The sequence below is a fragment of the Callorhinus ursinus genome, unplaced genomic scaffold, assembly GCF_003265705.2.
Source record: "Callorhinus ursinus isolate GAN/ISIS: 27379988/994484 unplaced genomic scaffold, GSC_fseal_2.0 scaffold15, whole genome shotgun sequence".
NCBI classification, from domain to species: Eukaryota; Metazoa; Chordata; class Mammalia; order Carnivora; family Otariidae; genus Callorhinus; species Callorhinus ursinus.
In genome coordinates, this window is record NW_027397077.1 from 40,365,071 (window position 1) to 40,380,229 (window position 15,159).

The 15,159-nt window shown below is 45.2% G+C and overlaps 1 protein-coding gene across 3 annotated transcripts in view; it reads left to right on the plus strand.

Annotated features, from left to right (window-relative positions):
- The first annotated feature begins 487 nt into the window (after positions 1 to 487).
- Positions 488 to 15,159, plus strand: part of SLC6A11 (solute carrier family 6 member 11) — a 134,935-nt gene continuing 120,263 nt past the window's right edge. For all 3 annotated transcript variants that reach the window (XM_073901646.1, XM_025885250.2, XM_073901647.1), the window contains exons 1-4: positions 488 to 782; positions 3,733 to 3,867; positions 3,984 to 4,124; positions 7,665 to 7,755. In XM_073901646.1, the coding sequence (XP_073757747.1) occupies positions 530 to 782; positions 3,733 to 3,867; positions 3,984 to 4,124; positions 7,665 to 7,755 (620 nt within the window). In that variant the 5' untranslated portion in view covers positions 488 to 529. The remainder of the gene's footprint in view (positions 783 to 3,732; positions 3,868 to 3,983; positions 4,125 to 7,664; positions 7,756 to 15,159) is intronic.

Consider the following 15,159-nt stretch of genomic DNA (forward strand, 5'->3'; position numbering starts at 1 on the left):
GATCTGCAGGTGCTTGGTATGTACCTTAAAGTTGGGACAAGCCTGGTCTAGAGCCCACTTCTCTTATTAGAGATGGGCAATCTAGGCCCAAGCTTTTGGAGGTTACAGAGCGTGGTGGAACTTGAGGGACTGGTGTCAGGAGCCCAACTTAGGCCAGAATGGGCGCTTCCACTCTTGACCTGAGGCCAGTGGGTAGGAGAACAGGAAGGAAAGACGCGCAAGGTGCTCGGCGCGCGCAAGGTGCTCGGCGCGCGCAAGGTGCTCGGCGCGCGCAAGGTGCTCGGCGCGCGCAAGGTGCTCGGCGCGCGCAAGGTGCTCGCGGGTTTCGGGGCCCTGCCGGGCTGAGGCGGCGTGGGCGCCCTGAGGGCCGGGCCGCCGCGCGGCGTCCCCGTCCCCGCGCTGGCCCGGCCCGGCCCCTCAGCTCCACCCCCTGCCTCCCCCTCCCGCCCGCTCGCGCCTCCTGAAAAGCCAGCCCGCCCGGGGCGGCGACGCAGAGCCGGGCCCGGCGCACGAGGCAGCCAGCGCGGCCATGACGGCGGAGAAGGCGCTGCCTCTGGGCAATGGGAAGGCTGCCGAGGAGGCGCGGGAGTCTGAGGCGCCGGGAGGCGGTGGCGGCGGGGGCGCGGCGGCCGCGCGCGATCCGCGCGACAAGCGCGACAAGGCGGTCCACGAACGCGGCCACTGGAACAACAAGGTGGAGTTCGTGCTGAGCGTGGCTGGGGAGATCATCGGGCTGGGCAACGTGTGGCGCTTCCCTTACCTGTGCTACAAGAACGGAGGAGGTGAGGCTGCACGCGCGACGTGAGGGAAAACGGGGAGGGTAAAGCGGCCCGGTGGGGGCGGGGAGCAAGGGGGTTAGCGCGCGACCCCTCCCGCGCCTGCGTGTAGCGGGACCCTCGGGCGGGGCGGAGTGGGGGGGAGAATGCCCGCAGTGGGCCACCTGGCGCTGGAGCTTTACCCACACTCGGCGAGGCTCGCCTATCCCAGGGCGCATATGCACGCGCCTCTTCGCACCTGAATGTGCCGCCTGCTAGCACGCGGGGACTTGACAGCCAGGTGTGTTCTCTGGCAGCGTGAGGTGGAGGCCTAGGCTAGCAGCCCTTGCTTTTCGTACCTGCATTACCGTTAGGGGCAAGAGACAAATCCTTTGATCCTCAGCTTTCCTAACTGGAAACCAGCATGAAGAAAAGGGACTCTGATCATGATCTGAGTAGGCTCAGGTTTTGAGCTTTACTGAAATGCCAGACTCCGTAACAAGCTTTACCTACATCATCTCATTTCATCCTTAAAGTCATCTTTGCGGGCCTTGGTATACCCATTTTGCAGATGAGGATACAAAGGGTCAAAGAAATAACCCCATAAGAGGTAAAGATGGGATTCTGCCACCAAGACCTTCTTTTAAACTGGGATTGGACTGACAACAGGGAAAACTTTTAGGGGGGGCATTAATGTCTGATTTCCTGCCCAGTCTTTCATTGGCCCTTAAGGCCTTCACTAGGCCCCCTTTCTGGCCCATCTGGTGGAAACATTGGCACCAAGCAGTTTCTTTCACTGGTCTCAAGAGTCACCCACGACAAATAGCAACAATACTGATTTGATGTTTAGGAGATGCTTAGAGGTTGTGGAGCAGGGGACAGGGAAAGGAAGGTGATGAGACAATCGTTCCTAGTGACATGTCCAAGTTAGTTTGGTGGAGATGCTGCAGTGAATCCTCAAATCTTTCAGCTCAAGGACTCTAGGAGCCTCCACCTGTCATATTAGCAGGACGCATGGCAAGGTACCTTGTGATACCTTCTTGGGTGGCACAGTTTCTCTAAGGAAAAGCCTGTGTCTGTGTATTCCTTTCTCTCTTTGCTGTGCCCCTGCTCCTCCAGCAGATCCCCAGATCCCAGTGAAGGTGGCTCAGAAGTTGGCTGGCAGGGACCACACTGTTAGGTTGCATGGAGCAGGACTTCCTGTGAGAGCAGTTGCAGGGAGAACGAGAAGGGTACTGCTTGGCCCGGGCCCTTTCTTTGGAGACATTCATCCTGAAGGCACAGGCTGCTCCAAGCCTGCTCTGCACTGGTAATGAAGTGGCCACCGGTGTTGGTGGCTTGGCACAAGGGAGAGTGGGAGTGGCCTTGGAGACCCGGAACGTGCCCTGTGGCCTCAGCTGTGAGTTCTGCCTCTTTGCAGAGTCAGCCTTTATTAGCTGCCATATCTTCTTAGAAACCTGTGGAAACACTTTAGGGTAGTCCCAGGCAAAAACTGTTTTAACATCTTTTTTTAGTATAGGAAATTGTTAGGCCAAAACCAAATGCGTGCCTAAAAGGAGAAAACAGAGTAAGTTGGGTTGATTAGAAATTCTGCACAGATTAAAAAAAAAAAAAGTTGTAGTGAGTAAAGTTTAAAAATTAGTCTTTTTTTTTTTTTCTCTGTAACTTGCCAAGAGTCTCTACTGGGTACACAGATATCCTGATTTAATTGAGCTAGTTATCTTAAGGATTGCTAGCTTTGTGAATACATGGACTAAAAGCCTTTCAGAAAGTGCCATCCGTTAGGTTCTAAAGGGTTCACAGGTAAACTACAATGTATTAGGGAACCTACTGCAGCTTGTCGTAAACACTTAGATTTATATTCAGCAAACAGACCCTCTTGTCCCTTTTTACACAGTTTTTCCTTCTGATAGTTGGAGTATCTATCAACTGCTTGCCTTTTAAAAAATACCTACACAGTTCTATTCATAGATCCCAACAATAGTTTAACGTATTTCTTTCCCAATGTGAAACTTAAAAAAAAAAGTATCTTGCCCAAAAAAGCTAATACCCTTTCAAAATCTGGTAGATGTGGTCCTACTATCAGGATTGATCAAAATTGTTGTTATTCTAAGGTTAGAGCGACTTCATTTAGCAATAAGCAATTTCAGTTAAAGCTTCATTTGTGAGATCAGATGGTGGGGAATAGCATGTGTTTTCAGGCTTTGTTATTAGGTGGGTGAGAGAGAACGAGGGATTTGGAAAAAATCCCTTTCTGGTTATAATAGCTCATGTTCACCTCAGTTATTTAATTTGTTTCACAGAAAGGCCCAGGCAAGGGTATTGTGTGTATCAAGATAGGAGCACTAAAGCTTATGGTGGTCTTTTCTCAGACTGATTCAAAGTCAGCCTTTCTGAATAGATAGATTCTTGCTGCAAACCCCTTATAACTCAGCCCCATACCTGACCCTCATGTGCTGGGGACTGATACTGCTTATTGCACATCTCCTGGAGAATGCTTCTCTTAATGAAAACATTTTTTTATAGATTACTTCCAAAGTAAATAAGAAGAAGGGGTCCCCCTCACCTAGCCTGTTGAGGTTACTTTAGAATACAAAAGGACAATGTAAATGTTCAGAAAGGGAATGGATTTAACCTATGCTGGAGGGTGAAACATATAAATTGTAGAATCAAGGAAAGAACACACTTTTACATTATCAGTTTAGATGTACATTTCTGTGAGAAGAGTGGTACAGATACTGGGTTTTAAAGCCCCATTTTACAGATGAAGAAGTTGAGGCTGGGAGATGGGAGGTAGATGTACAGACAGCACAGAGCCAGGGCCATGTTTTCTGACTGTGGTCCTCAAGGTGTGGACTTGACTTAAGCTCACAGAGCATGTCTCACACATAGTTGGTGCTTATTAAAGATTTCTTGTGTCAAACTTGAAATAGTAGAGGCAATTTTAACCTCGTTCCCTTACTTTGCATCCTTGTAGGGGCGTTCCTGATTCCCTACGTGGTGTTTTTTATTTGCTGTGGAATTCCTGTTTTTTTCTTGGAAACAGCTCTGGGACAATTCACTAGTGAAGGTGGCATTACATGTTGGAGGAAAGTTTGCCCTTTATTTGAAGGTAAGCATTGAGTTAGAAAATGAAATGATGCCTGGGTGATGTCAGGCTGTGAAAAGTAGCTGACACTGTTCTAACGAGGTGGAGAGAGACGCAAATCATTCCCTTTGTTCTTTCAGGCATTGGCTATGCAACACAGGTGATCGAGGCCCATCTAAACGTGTACTACATCATCATCCTGGCGTGGGCCATTTTCTACCTGAGCAACTGCTTCACTACTGAGCTCCCCTGGGCCACCTGTGGGCATGAGTGGAACACAGGTATGGCCCCCAGGGAGGGTCTCTCTGCTGGTCCTGCTGGGGGGCCTGGTATTGGGGGTATGCCTTTATCCTGGAGATCAATCCTGGCCTTTGGCCTCTTGACCTGAGTCTAGATTCCACTGAAATTGGAGGTCAGTTCTGCACTGGGTCTGGTTGCATTCTGTGGGTTGCAGCCCTGAGCCTGAGCTGAGCCCTGGCCCAGGAATTGGCATGGGTGGAAGAATGGTGATGTGTTTTCCTCACTTGGCCAAATATAGAGACTGAGCCCTTTGCAGGCAGGTATGAGGGGTTCAGGCTCCACTTCCAGCCCTGCCTCTCTGGGTATCAGATTTTCCTCTGTAAAATGAAGGGGTTAGGCTAGATCAAGGGTTGCATACCAGGGGCCTACAGACAAACTAGGTTTTAGATCAGTGACCAGTGAATTTCAAAAATGTATTTGGTTGCCAAAATTTAAAAACCAGAAGACCTCACATGAAAATCCAGTCCAGCTTCTCTTGAAAAATTAAAAGAGCAATCTGGCAAGAGCAGACCCACATTCCCACATTCTTGCTTGGCAGCAATGCTCGGGCTAATAAGCAGTTGTCTTTGTTTTTTGTTTTTTTTTTAATATTTATATATTTGAGAGAGAGAATGAGATAGAGCATGAGAGGGGGGAGGATCAGAGGGAGAAGCAGACTCCCTGCTCAGCAGGGAGCCCGATGTGGGACTCGATCCCGGGACTCCAGGATCACGACCTGAGCCGAAGGCAGTCGCTTAACCAACTGAGCCACCCAGGTGCCCAGCAGTTGTCTTTGGATAAGGCCTCTGTCCTCAAGTTGGCCACAGTCTCTACCCAGCCCACATTACTTATTTACTTTACCTGTCTAACCCAGGTAGATATTTGAATTTACCACTCTCCCACTCCCTTGAGTGGATAACTTTTTAGATCACTTTGGATTCTAATGTGCTGTTTGCTTTTTAATTTGTTCATCCTATCAAGATTGAGTCTTATAATCCAGGGAAGGCAAATAACATGTTCAATCCCTATCTGTGATGGCCATGCTCAGAGCAGACATCACTAATTGACTGTAGAACTCCTTCCTTTATGAGTCTAGTCTTGGCCTCAGAACCTTCTCAACAATGTTCCAGGCAGCCACTGCCTTTTGACTGGAGTTGGCACACGTGCTTTAAGCTGTTCACCATCTGTGTTATAACCTGTGGTTAGGTTGTCCCTGGAAGTGACCTTTCATCCTGAAGGCTGAGACATAGTAAGGCTGGGTAGAACATTGGTTACCAGCAGAAGGAACAGTAGCAATTAGGCCTATAAAGTGCTGTGAAGTAGCTTCTAGTCCTGCATGATTTTATCTTGTTCCCACCCATTGCATTTTGTGGCTGTCTCACTGTCTCTCTTGAGGGACCTAGTTCTTAACCTTTCTTTGGCCAGGGACTTCATAGAGATGTTTATCAAATTAAAATTCAAGGGTATACTCTTGGAGGCCTGTGAGTCCTCCATGATAATTTAATTGTGTGTGTTTATTTTGAGGACACTCTAAAAATATGCACATGTTGTGGATTCTGTGCACAACCATCTTATAACTGAGGACAGTCAGGAGATTCAGTGCCTGACTGTGCATGTTTGCAACTTAAGATGTGTTCTTGATAAATAGGATGACAATGGCCAATGGAGAAGAGCAGAGAGATTTAATTTATAAATGGTGCTTTGGTACTAAGTGAAGTCCAGTTAAGAATGTAGCAAACTGTAAGAATGAAGATATTGTGAAAGTGTGACCAGGAAAAAATGGTAGAATTGAATCTCTGGTAGCCAGTGGAAGAATAGGCAAGCTGAACTCAATAGACCCTGCCTCCTCCCTATTGATTCCATTTTTCTGTTGGGAAATCCATTTAACTTCACAAAATGGCATTATCTTACATATCCATTTTATGCTATCAATTTGAATTGTCTTCTGTAGTTGATATTTAATGTATAAACTTAATTCTGGTTTTATAGTTGTATGAATACTATAATACTATAATCACTCATTTATGTGTACATAATTAAATGTCATTTTAATAAAAATACCTTGTCAATGTTGGATGTCTGAGAAGTTTTTTCACTCCAGAAAAAAAAAAATGAGAAACCTTATTTTAGAGACTGATCAAAATTAAGGGCTCCTCTCCCTGGAAAAAGGCGCAAGGGCACCTATAATCTCAGGTTTTCAGACTCCTTTTAAGGACTTTGTGGACCCCACAGACCTCCCTCCTTTCAGAAGATGGTTAGTACTTGCCAAGGGGAGCAGGAAGGAGGCTGATGATCGGAGGACATTTCCCCAGCAGACTGAGAACCTTTCTTCCCCTGGTTTGCAGCCCCCTTTCTCTAATAGTGTGTGAACTTTTGTGATGTGTCAAACATCAGGTGTAGGAGGTGCTTCCTGCTCCAGAGTTTACAGATGTGGTTGGAAGGTATGTACACGTGTGAGGAGAGAGCAGTGCCCGTGTGAGGTGGAACGCTGCTGGCTCTATGCTGACCCCACTGCTGGGTGCAGGGCCTCCACAGTGAATGTTGCAGCTGCCCTTGGGGAGTTCACAGTCTGGCGGTGGCTGAGGTGCCTCTGTAACCAGGGGTGCTGTAAAGAGGTATGGGTCCCCTGGTGGGGAACCGAGCTGGGTGATGACTGTAACAAAGCAGATGGAGCCCTGGCTTGAGTTGACTCCCCGTTCTGTCCCTAGTTGGCTGGTGATTTTGTAGAGGAGGGAGAGGGTATAGATGTGGGTCCCTTGACTATTAATGAACCTTAAGATTCTCCTCTTCAAAATAAAGGGAGTTGGAGAAGGTGGTTCCTTGGAGGGCCTTTAAATCCTAATTTTCTTAGAATTCAGGGGGAGGGAAATTGAGGAAATCTTTCTGGAGGAGGGGGTTGATCTGGACCATTAAGGTTAAACAGCTGGATGTTTTTACTTGAAATTCAAATCCCCCTTGGTCATCAAGTTTCATGAAATGAAGAGACATTGAACAAATCTTTTCTTGGATTGACTGATCAATTGAGGGAATGGTGAAGAAAGCCGAAATCCTTTACACATACAGGCTCATGACATTTCATCTAGTTATCACGTATTTTTGAGGCAGCTGCAATTTTAGTGAAGGAAAACTGAGCTCAAATGCATTACGGTCAGAGGGACACCATGGCTGACCCACTTTAGTCCCTCCATTCCTGCTGGGGCCACTGGGCAGGACAGAAATGCCATGGACAGGCCTTCAGTAGGGAAATAGAAAAGAGGAAAGGAAATTAGGGAGCAAGGTAGGAGGAAGGAGTTTAATAGGGCCTATGGGGTGGGAATGAGAGAACGTGCCCTGCCCCCCAAACTTTTCCTCCTGTTCTAATCAGACCAGACCTCTCTCTTAAACTGTTAAGCTATTGATTTCCTTCCCCAGTGTTCTCTGAGGCATGTTTGCTTGGAGCGGCTAGGTAAAACCACCTGGTTGCATCATCAAATCTGAATGTTTCCCAAGGTCCAGCCCTTGCAGAGGTTAATCTTCTATTTCTTGTCTTGTTTCCACTGTAGAGAATTGTGTGGAGTTCCAGAAACTGAACATGAGCAACCACAGTCATGTGTCCCTGCAGAATGCCACCTCTCCCGTCATGGAGTTTTGGGAGTAAGTGGAAAATGACTTGTGTCCCTTGGCCTGTGAGGCCTCTGTCCTGGTTCTGCTCAGTTAACATTGCTCCCACCCTGGGAAAAGCCTGACCTCTTCTTTCTTCGACTTTGCACTACCTAGCTTCTGTGGGCATTTGATGGCTTTGGAGATTTTAGAGGTTTCCCAAAGGAGCAGATGAGAGAAATGATTTTTTGTTGTTTGATGACATGTCAGCATGCCTGGTTGCTTATTAGGGTAAGAAGTGCTTGGTAAAAATGGTAGTTAAAAAAAGGCATTTTTAACAAAAGAGGAGACAGCATGTTAGTGATAAGCTAAGTCAAAACTATATTTAGCCTGGAAAGCAGAAGTCTGGGTGGGGCAAGGGAATGGAAATTCGTTTTCTTTCAGTAGCTGAGGTGTCATGCCCAAACGAAGCAGATCAACGTTAATGGAGAGAGGTTATAAAGAGGCCAGTTTCAAATGTGCTTAAAGTAAGAGCTTAGTTTCACAGCATTGTCTGCAAGTACTTCCGAAGGTTGTGATCACTCATCTCTGAAAGTGTTCAGCTAGCGGAGGACGGCTAATCGTTGTTGGGGAGGTGTCTGAATCCACCCACATTACAGGCAGTAATTGTGCGGATGGGCATTTTCTCAGAGGTGGGCATTCTTTGTTAGTATTCCAGAGGGGTCTATGACCTAGCAGTTACCGGCTGCTACATATGGTTATAGAAGCCATTCACTGCACAACCCTGGGGGCATCATTTATATTGTGAAATGTGTGCTCCAGAATTGTGCCTTACCAACCTGCGTAACAGAACACAGTGGCCCTGACACAGGATCTTCTGAATAGAGGTAGCCGGATCCCTTGTTCAAGGTACTGAGGAGATGCTTCCTCTCTGAGTCAGAGGTTGGGCTAAATGCTTTCTGAGGCTTTTCAATCTGAAAAAAACTATGGCTTTATTCAAAAACATCCCCTACCCTAATCCCTAATGCTGATTATAAGTAGTGTAGAGGGGCAGTGGTTTTATAAGTGATTTTAATTCTCTTCCCAGATACCATTCATCTCCTTCGCTCTTTAGAGGTCATGATGCTGTCTTTAGACTTAGCAGTCTCATGTTTACACTTGATATGTGTGTGTGTGTGTGTATCTCACACATCTATATACACATTATATACTAATATGTAATTATGTATACAAATAGTACCTAGATCTTTCTTGCCTGTTTAAAAATATTATATTGATGGCATCCATTATTTATATTTTCTTACAATTTTGTTTCTTTGCTCAGTATTGGTTTTGAGATGTTCCCATGCTGATACATGTAGCTTTGGTTCATTTATTTTTTCCTGCTATATAGTATTTCAGTGTATAAAAAGACTACATTGTGTTTAGCTGGCTCCTCTTGATGGGGATTTGAACTTTCTCCTGTTTCCCACTGTTATTAAGCACAAAATAAATGTCTTGTCTGTGCTTCCCTGTGTGCGTGAATTAAGGTTTCTATGTGGTATACTTAAGAGTGGAATTGCTAGTAGTAGGGTGCATGCATCATGGGTTTTATCAGATAATGTCAAATTGCTTTCTGAAAGGATCATTCTGATTTACTCTCTAAACAATAGTGTATGAGAAGTTTACTGTTCCATATTCTACACAGCACTTGGTCTTGTTGATTTTTAAATTTTGAATCTTAGTATTTTAAATTTGCATTCCTCTAATTACTTGTGAAATAATTAAAACATTTCATGATTTTTCCTCTATTTGGGTGCCTCATCTGTGAACTTCCTGCTCATATCTTTTTCTTTTTGGATTGTCTTTTCTCATGGATAGGAATTCTTGATACATTCTAGATACTAGTATCTTGATACATTCTAGATGTAAGTATGCTGCAAATAGCTTTTCCTACTGTGTGACTTTCCTTACTTACTTATGGCATATAGGAGTTTCAACTTTATTGAAGTCAAATTTGTCAGTCTCTTCTTTTTGGTTTGCATAGTTGACATCTTATTTAAGATGTATTTCCCTACCCCAAAGTTGTAAAAATCTTCTATATTTTCTTCCAAGAGTTTTAAACATTTTATGTTTTTATATTTAGGAATATAATCTACCTGGGATTTTATTTTTGCATATGATGTGATGTAGGAGTTCAGCATTGTTGTTTTTTAATATAAATTACCAATTTCTCCCACAGTATTTACTGAGTCATTCATCTTTTCCCTATTGATTTGTAATGATGTCTTCCATTTATAGTTTTCCTAAAAGTACAGGTCTGTTTTGGGGCCTTCTGTTCTGTTCCATTGGTCTCTTTGGCTAATTATGTGTTAATACCACGCCTATACTTTTATTGTCAGCCTGGAGCTGGTAAGACAGGTCCCTCACTTTGTTCTTTTCCAAAATGGCCTTCCAAATGAATTTTAGATTCAGCTTTCAGGTTAAACAACAATAAAGAACAAAACAACTCCATGGGGATTTTGGTTGGAATATATTGAATTTATAGGTTAATTTGAAGAAAATTGACATCTTTAGATTGAGCCTTTCTGTCCATGAACATGGTATAGCTCTCCATTTATTTAGGTTTTTTAAAATGCACAATACAGTAGTATTACTTAAAGCAGCATGAGAATCACCTGGTTAGAAGTGCAGATTCTCTAGTCCTCCCTAAACCTACTGAGTCATAGTCCCAAATATAGCATACATAAGACATGTGCTAGAGAGGAGGCTACTGTGATGGGTGGGCCTGTTTGGCCTTTCCCAGCTCCATGGGGCTATGATTTTCTACCTGCACATTTGAGGGTCTGTGAAACAGGGTCTCTGTGCTTCCTTAGAGAGTCCATACAGAAACCCCCACTTGACAAGATCTCTGTGTAACTTACCATTGTTTTGCACCATTTATTTCCTTTGTAATATATGTGTGTATATATATATATATATATATATATATGTATATATATATATATATATAAAACCTCAATTAAATCATTTTTGGGGCAATGTATTTGTTTGTTGTCTGTATTCTCCAAAAGGTAGTCATAAAGCAACACCTTGTTTGGCTTTACTTACTACTGCTGGTCTATGGAAGACCCCCCAATGAATATTTACAGAATGGATAAACAGGAGGAAGGCAGGCAGGCAATATATTCTAGAAGATACTACAAGAGAAGTCGGAGTGGGCTCTGGCAAGAACTCATGCAATATCCATATCACCTACTTATTTGGACACCAAGTGATGGGAGGAGAGAGCTAATCTGCATCCTTATGTGTAACTGGACCTTTTGGCCTACCACTTGGCCATTCCAGATGAAAGTCTATGGGAGAATGAACCAGTGGTTTTAGTTTACTATTAGACTGCATCTGTGTTATGTGTGCAGTGTTGAATTCTGCATCCTAAAAGTACTCAAATACTGGTGTGACACTCACCTTTTCATAAGATGCTTTTGTCAGACAGCTCTAATTCATCTTTTCCCAGAGATGAGCTTGGAACAGAGACTCTGTGAGCTGTTCGTAACATCCTATGAAAAGCTGTTGGGGCCTCATAAATTTGAGAAGGGCCAAAAGCTGTGCTCTTTAGCAAGAACATCTGTTATCTTTGACTCAAATCCCCTGACATATTTTCCTATGGAAGCATTTGGAATCTTTCCCTTCCTTCTTCCACTGCACCCCCACTCCCTGAATGCTAGCAGTCCACAAAACACAGTTTGACACATACTTTGTTGGGAAAGAGTTCTTCCTTAAATTCAGCTGACAGTTTTCTTCTGGGGCTTTGGATAGAGCATGCCTAATTCCTTGCCAGTGTGACAGCTCTTCAAGTATTGGATCAAGTTTCCTCAGAAGCATCTCTTCTTTGATTCTTTTTGCTATTTCCCTGTGTGGCCTTCCCTCGGTTCAGGTCCCAGGTGTGCTCCTGCTGCCTTTCCTGACTGCCTCTAACTTCAGGGCCATACTGCTTGATCCAAATAGACTTCCTCAGCTGCCTGCCCATTCACTCATTCCACAAATGTCTGAACTCCTGGTACCTGAACATAGGAAGGACTATTGCACATTTGGAGGAGGCAGAAATGTGAGATGCAGTTCTAGCCCTCTAGAAGCAGAGGTGAGACAAGTCCTACCATAAAATCGGTTACAAGGTGCTACTTCCCTGCCCATGACTGGCAATGGTTCACCTTGACCTTGGATACCTGGCCCAACCTGCCTCCTGCCCCATCTTAAAGGTTCATTTCCTTTTTCAGGGTATAAATTGTTGGCTTAGCCAGTGAGAACAGTTCTGGCCCTGGGTCAGTCTTGGATTCTTGCTCAGGCAGGGTGTCTAGGGGACAGGGGCAGTTTGTCTTTCTGATGTCATATTTCAAAATTAGGCCATCCTGGTTTTCTTAGTAACTCATTATGCATCTGGCACCTGAGCATTTATCTAAATACGTTTGCAGTTCTAAATGTTAAGCCCATGTCGTCTGGTGGGATCGAGTATTGTCTAGTATGTAACCAGCGTCATGGCAGCAGATGGCCTTTGGGCTTCTTCACTTAAGGCCTTGAATCCCATTGGTCCACAGGTCTTCAGCAAGTCCATGTTTGCTGTGTATACAATTGAAATCACTGTTGCACGGTGTCCATTCAACCGGCATTTGTTGAGTACATACTGTGTGCTGGGCCTGAATTAAGCTCTAAGTGTTTTCAGTTCTATATCTTTATTCGGAAGGATGAGGTTTTATCTTTCTGGTTTATCTTCACTGGATGAGTTTTTAAAACTTACTTGTTTCTAAATCATGTGGCCACTTGATTTTCTTTGGACACAAATTTTGGGAGGCAGAGGAGCTGGAGTGAAACCCTGATTCTTTCTGTGGCCCAGGGCCCGGCCCTGCCTCCCTCTCAGACTCTTTCCCTGTTGCCTTCCTCTGCACCGGCCTTCTTTCTGTCCGTTGTGTGTACTTGTCCCACTCTCGGTCACGGGCCTTGTTGTTCTGTTTGTTTAGAAGACTCCTCACCTGATGCTTAGGTGTCTGGCTCCTTCTTTTCATTATGTCCTAATGCAGATGTCATTTGCAATGCCCTTTCTGACCATCCCAGCTACATCAGCGCTCAGCCCCATCACTCTGTTCTGTTGTCTACATAGTACTTACTGAAATCTTCATGTCTTTGTTTACTTGCGCATTTTCTCCCTCCATGAGAATATAAGCCCCATGCCAGCAAGGATTGCCCTTGTTTGTTCCCTCTTGTTCTGCCAGCACATTCTACATGCTTAATATTAGTTGAGATGGATGAGTGGAGGAGGGAATAAATGAATGGACAGATGGTTTTTATTTTAACACCTCAGAGTTCGGAGTTCATTGTCCCCATTTGTAAATTGGAAATGATTATGATAATGCCCACCTGCAAGGCTGAGATGAGGATTGAATGAGTCCTTGCCTATATTGAGCCCAGTATAGCTTAAGCCCTTTGGAAAAGATTGAATGAAGAAAGAGAAGGTTTGTGATTGACTTTATGGTTTGTGAGGTGGGGATTAGCCCTCTTCCCTGCCTTGCCAGCTTCTCTGGATTGCTGTGAGGATTACAGAAGAAAACACACATTAAGAACTTTCATAGGTTTTAAGTGGGGTGCCCGAGTTAACTCCTGGTACTGTGACTCAGTGCCCCATTTCGCCCCTACCTCTGCAGGTGTGGATTCATAGCTGATCCTTGTGCGGAGTTGGCCTGTGTGTTTGAAGCAGCCTTTGTGTCTCCTACTGAAGTGTCAGAAGTGCCCCTGAGACCCTTTCCCTAAGTTGGAACCCAACGTTGGTTGGCACCATCTACTTCTGCTAGTTTGGAGTACCCCTCTCCCAATATATTACCCCTTCATGTACACAGTGTAGACTTTGGCCAGCAAAGTTCTAGAACCCAGTTTAAGTCCTCGCTTCCTCCACTGGCCCAGCACATGACCTGGGGCAGCTTACCTTCCTGAGCCTCCATCTTCTTCTCTGAAATTGGGATGGTAATAGGACCTAACTCTCAGCGTGGTCAGGAGCATTAGATTAGGTGAAATGAGGCCTATGTGCTTTCCATGTGGTGAGTACTCAATATGTGATAGCTCATTTTTACAAGGAAGCTGTCATTCAGCTCTTTGAAAGCCTACATGGATTCTTTTCAGCATTCTTAGAGAAGCCTCCTTAGCCAGGTCTCTTTGCCCCTCAGAGTGGACCTGAAGAACTCTCAGTGCATTTTATTCACTTGATTGTTCTTTTGACATTTTCTGAGAACCTACTGGGTGCTGGGCACCTTATCAGTAGCCAGAAAGATCATGGGGGTGCTATCTTCCTTGAAGAAGCACATAGCTTAGTGGGGGAACCTGGAAAGTAAACATAAAATAGTAAAATAAAAAGATTTTGACTATAAAGCAACAGATATTTTTTTTAAAGATTTTATTTATTTATTTGAGAGAGAGAATGAGAGATAGAGAGCACGAGAGGGAAGAGGGTCAGAGGGAGAAGCAGACTCCCTGCTGAGCAGGGAGCCCGATGTGGGACTTGATCCCGGGACTCCAGGATCATGACCTGAGCTGAAGGGAGTCGCTTAACCAACTGAGCCACCCAGGCGCCCTAAAGCAACAGATATTTGTAGGATGGTTGCATTGAGCTAAGATGAGGAAGCCTGGATGCCTGGGCTTTGGGGAAGGCTTCATGGAGTTGATGAGGCTTAGCGGGGTTTTGTAGGGTGAATAGAAGTTTATGTGTTTGCCAGTGGAGTGAATGAAGAGCATGCCTGGTGGAGAAAATAGCACAAGCAAGAACCCAAAGACCTGAAGCTGTATGTTGAGGCTTGTAGACTTTACCTGCAGTGCTCCTGCCTGTGGAGCCTGCGGAATGGTGGGGGACTTTGCTGAGGAAGTAGGCAGGGCCAGAACATCTAGTCAGTCACAGGTCTTTACTGAGTACCTACTGGATGTCAGGTATCATTGTGGGTTCTGGGATACAGCAGGAACAAAACAAAAGACTTGCCTGGTAGAGTGGACGTCACAGACAGCCAAGTCGGCAGAAAGTATTAGGTTAAGTCAGGATCGGTCTGCTGAAGAACAAGCCAGCAGGGAGCGAGAGTGTCACCGATCAGGGAAGCCCTCTTTAAGGAGGTGGCATTTGAGTAGGTAGCTGAGGGAAGTGAGGGAGGCAGCCTGGTGGATATTGGGGATGAGCCCTCGAGTCAAAGGAGTAGCAGGAGCCGTGACCCTGCAGTGGGGGCATGTTGGAGGTGTTTGGGGAAAAGCAGGCAGCCAAGCGAGCCTGGAGCCAAGTGTGAAGGACTTGGGTGTCCTTCTAAAGGGTTTGAATCATCCCGTGGATGCCTCCAAAAGGCATATCCATGCAATAACAGGATCGGATCTAGGAGTAAGATCACCCAGGCTGCCAGGTGGATGCAGGAAGCAGGGGCCATGGGGACACTTTCTTGGTCCAGGCACATGAAATTG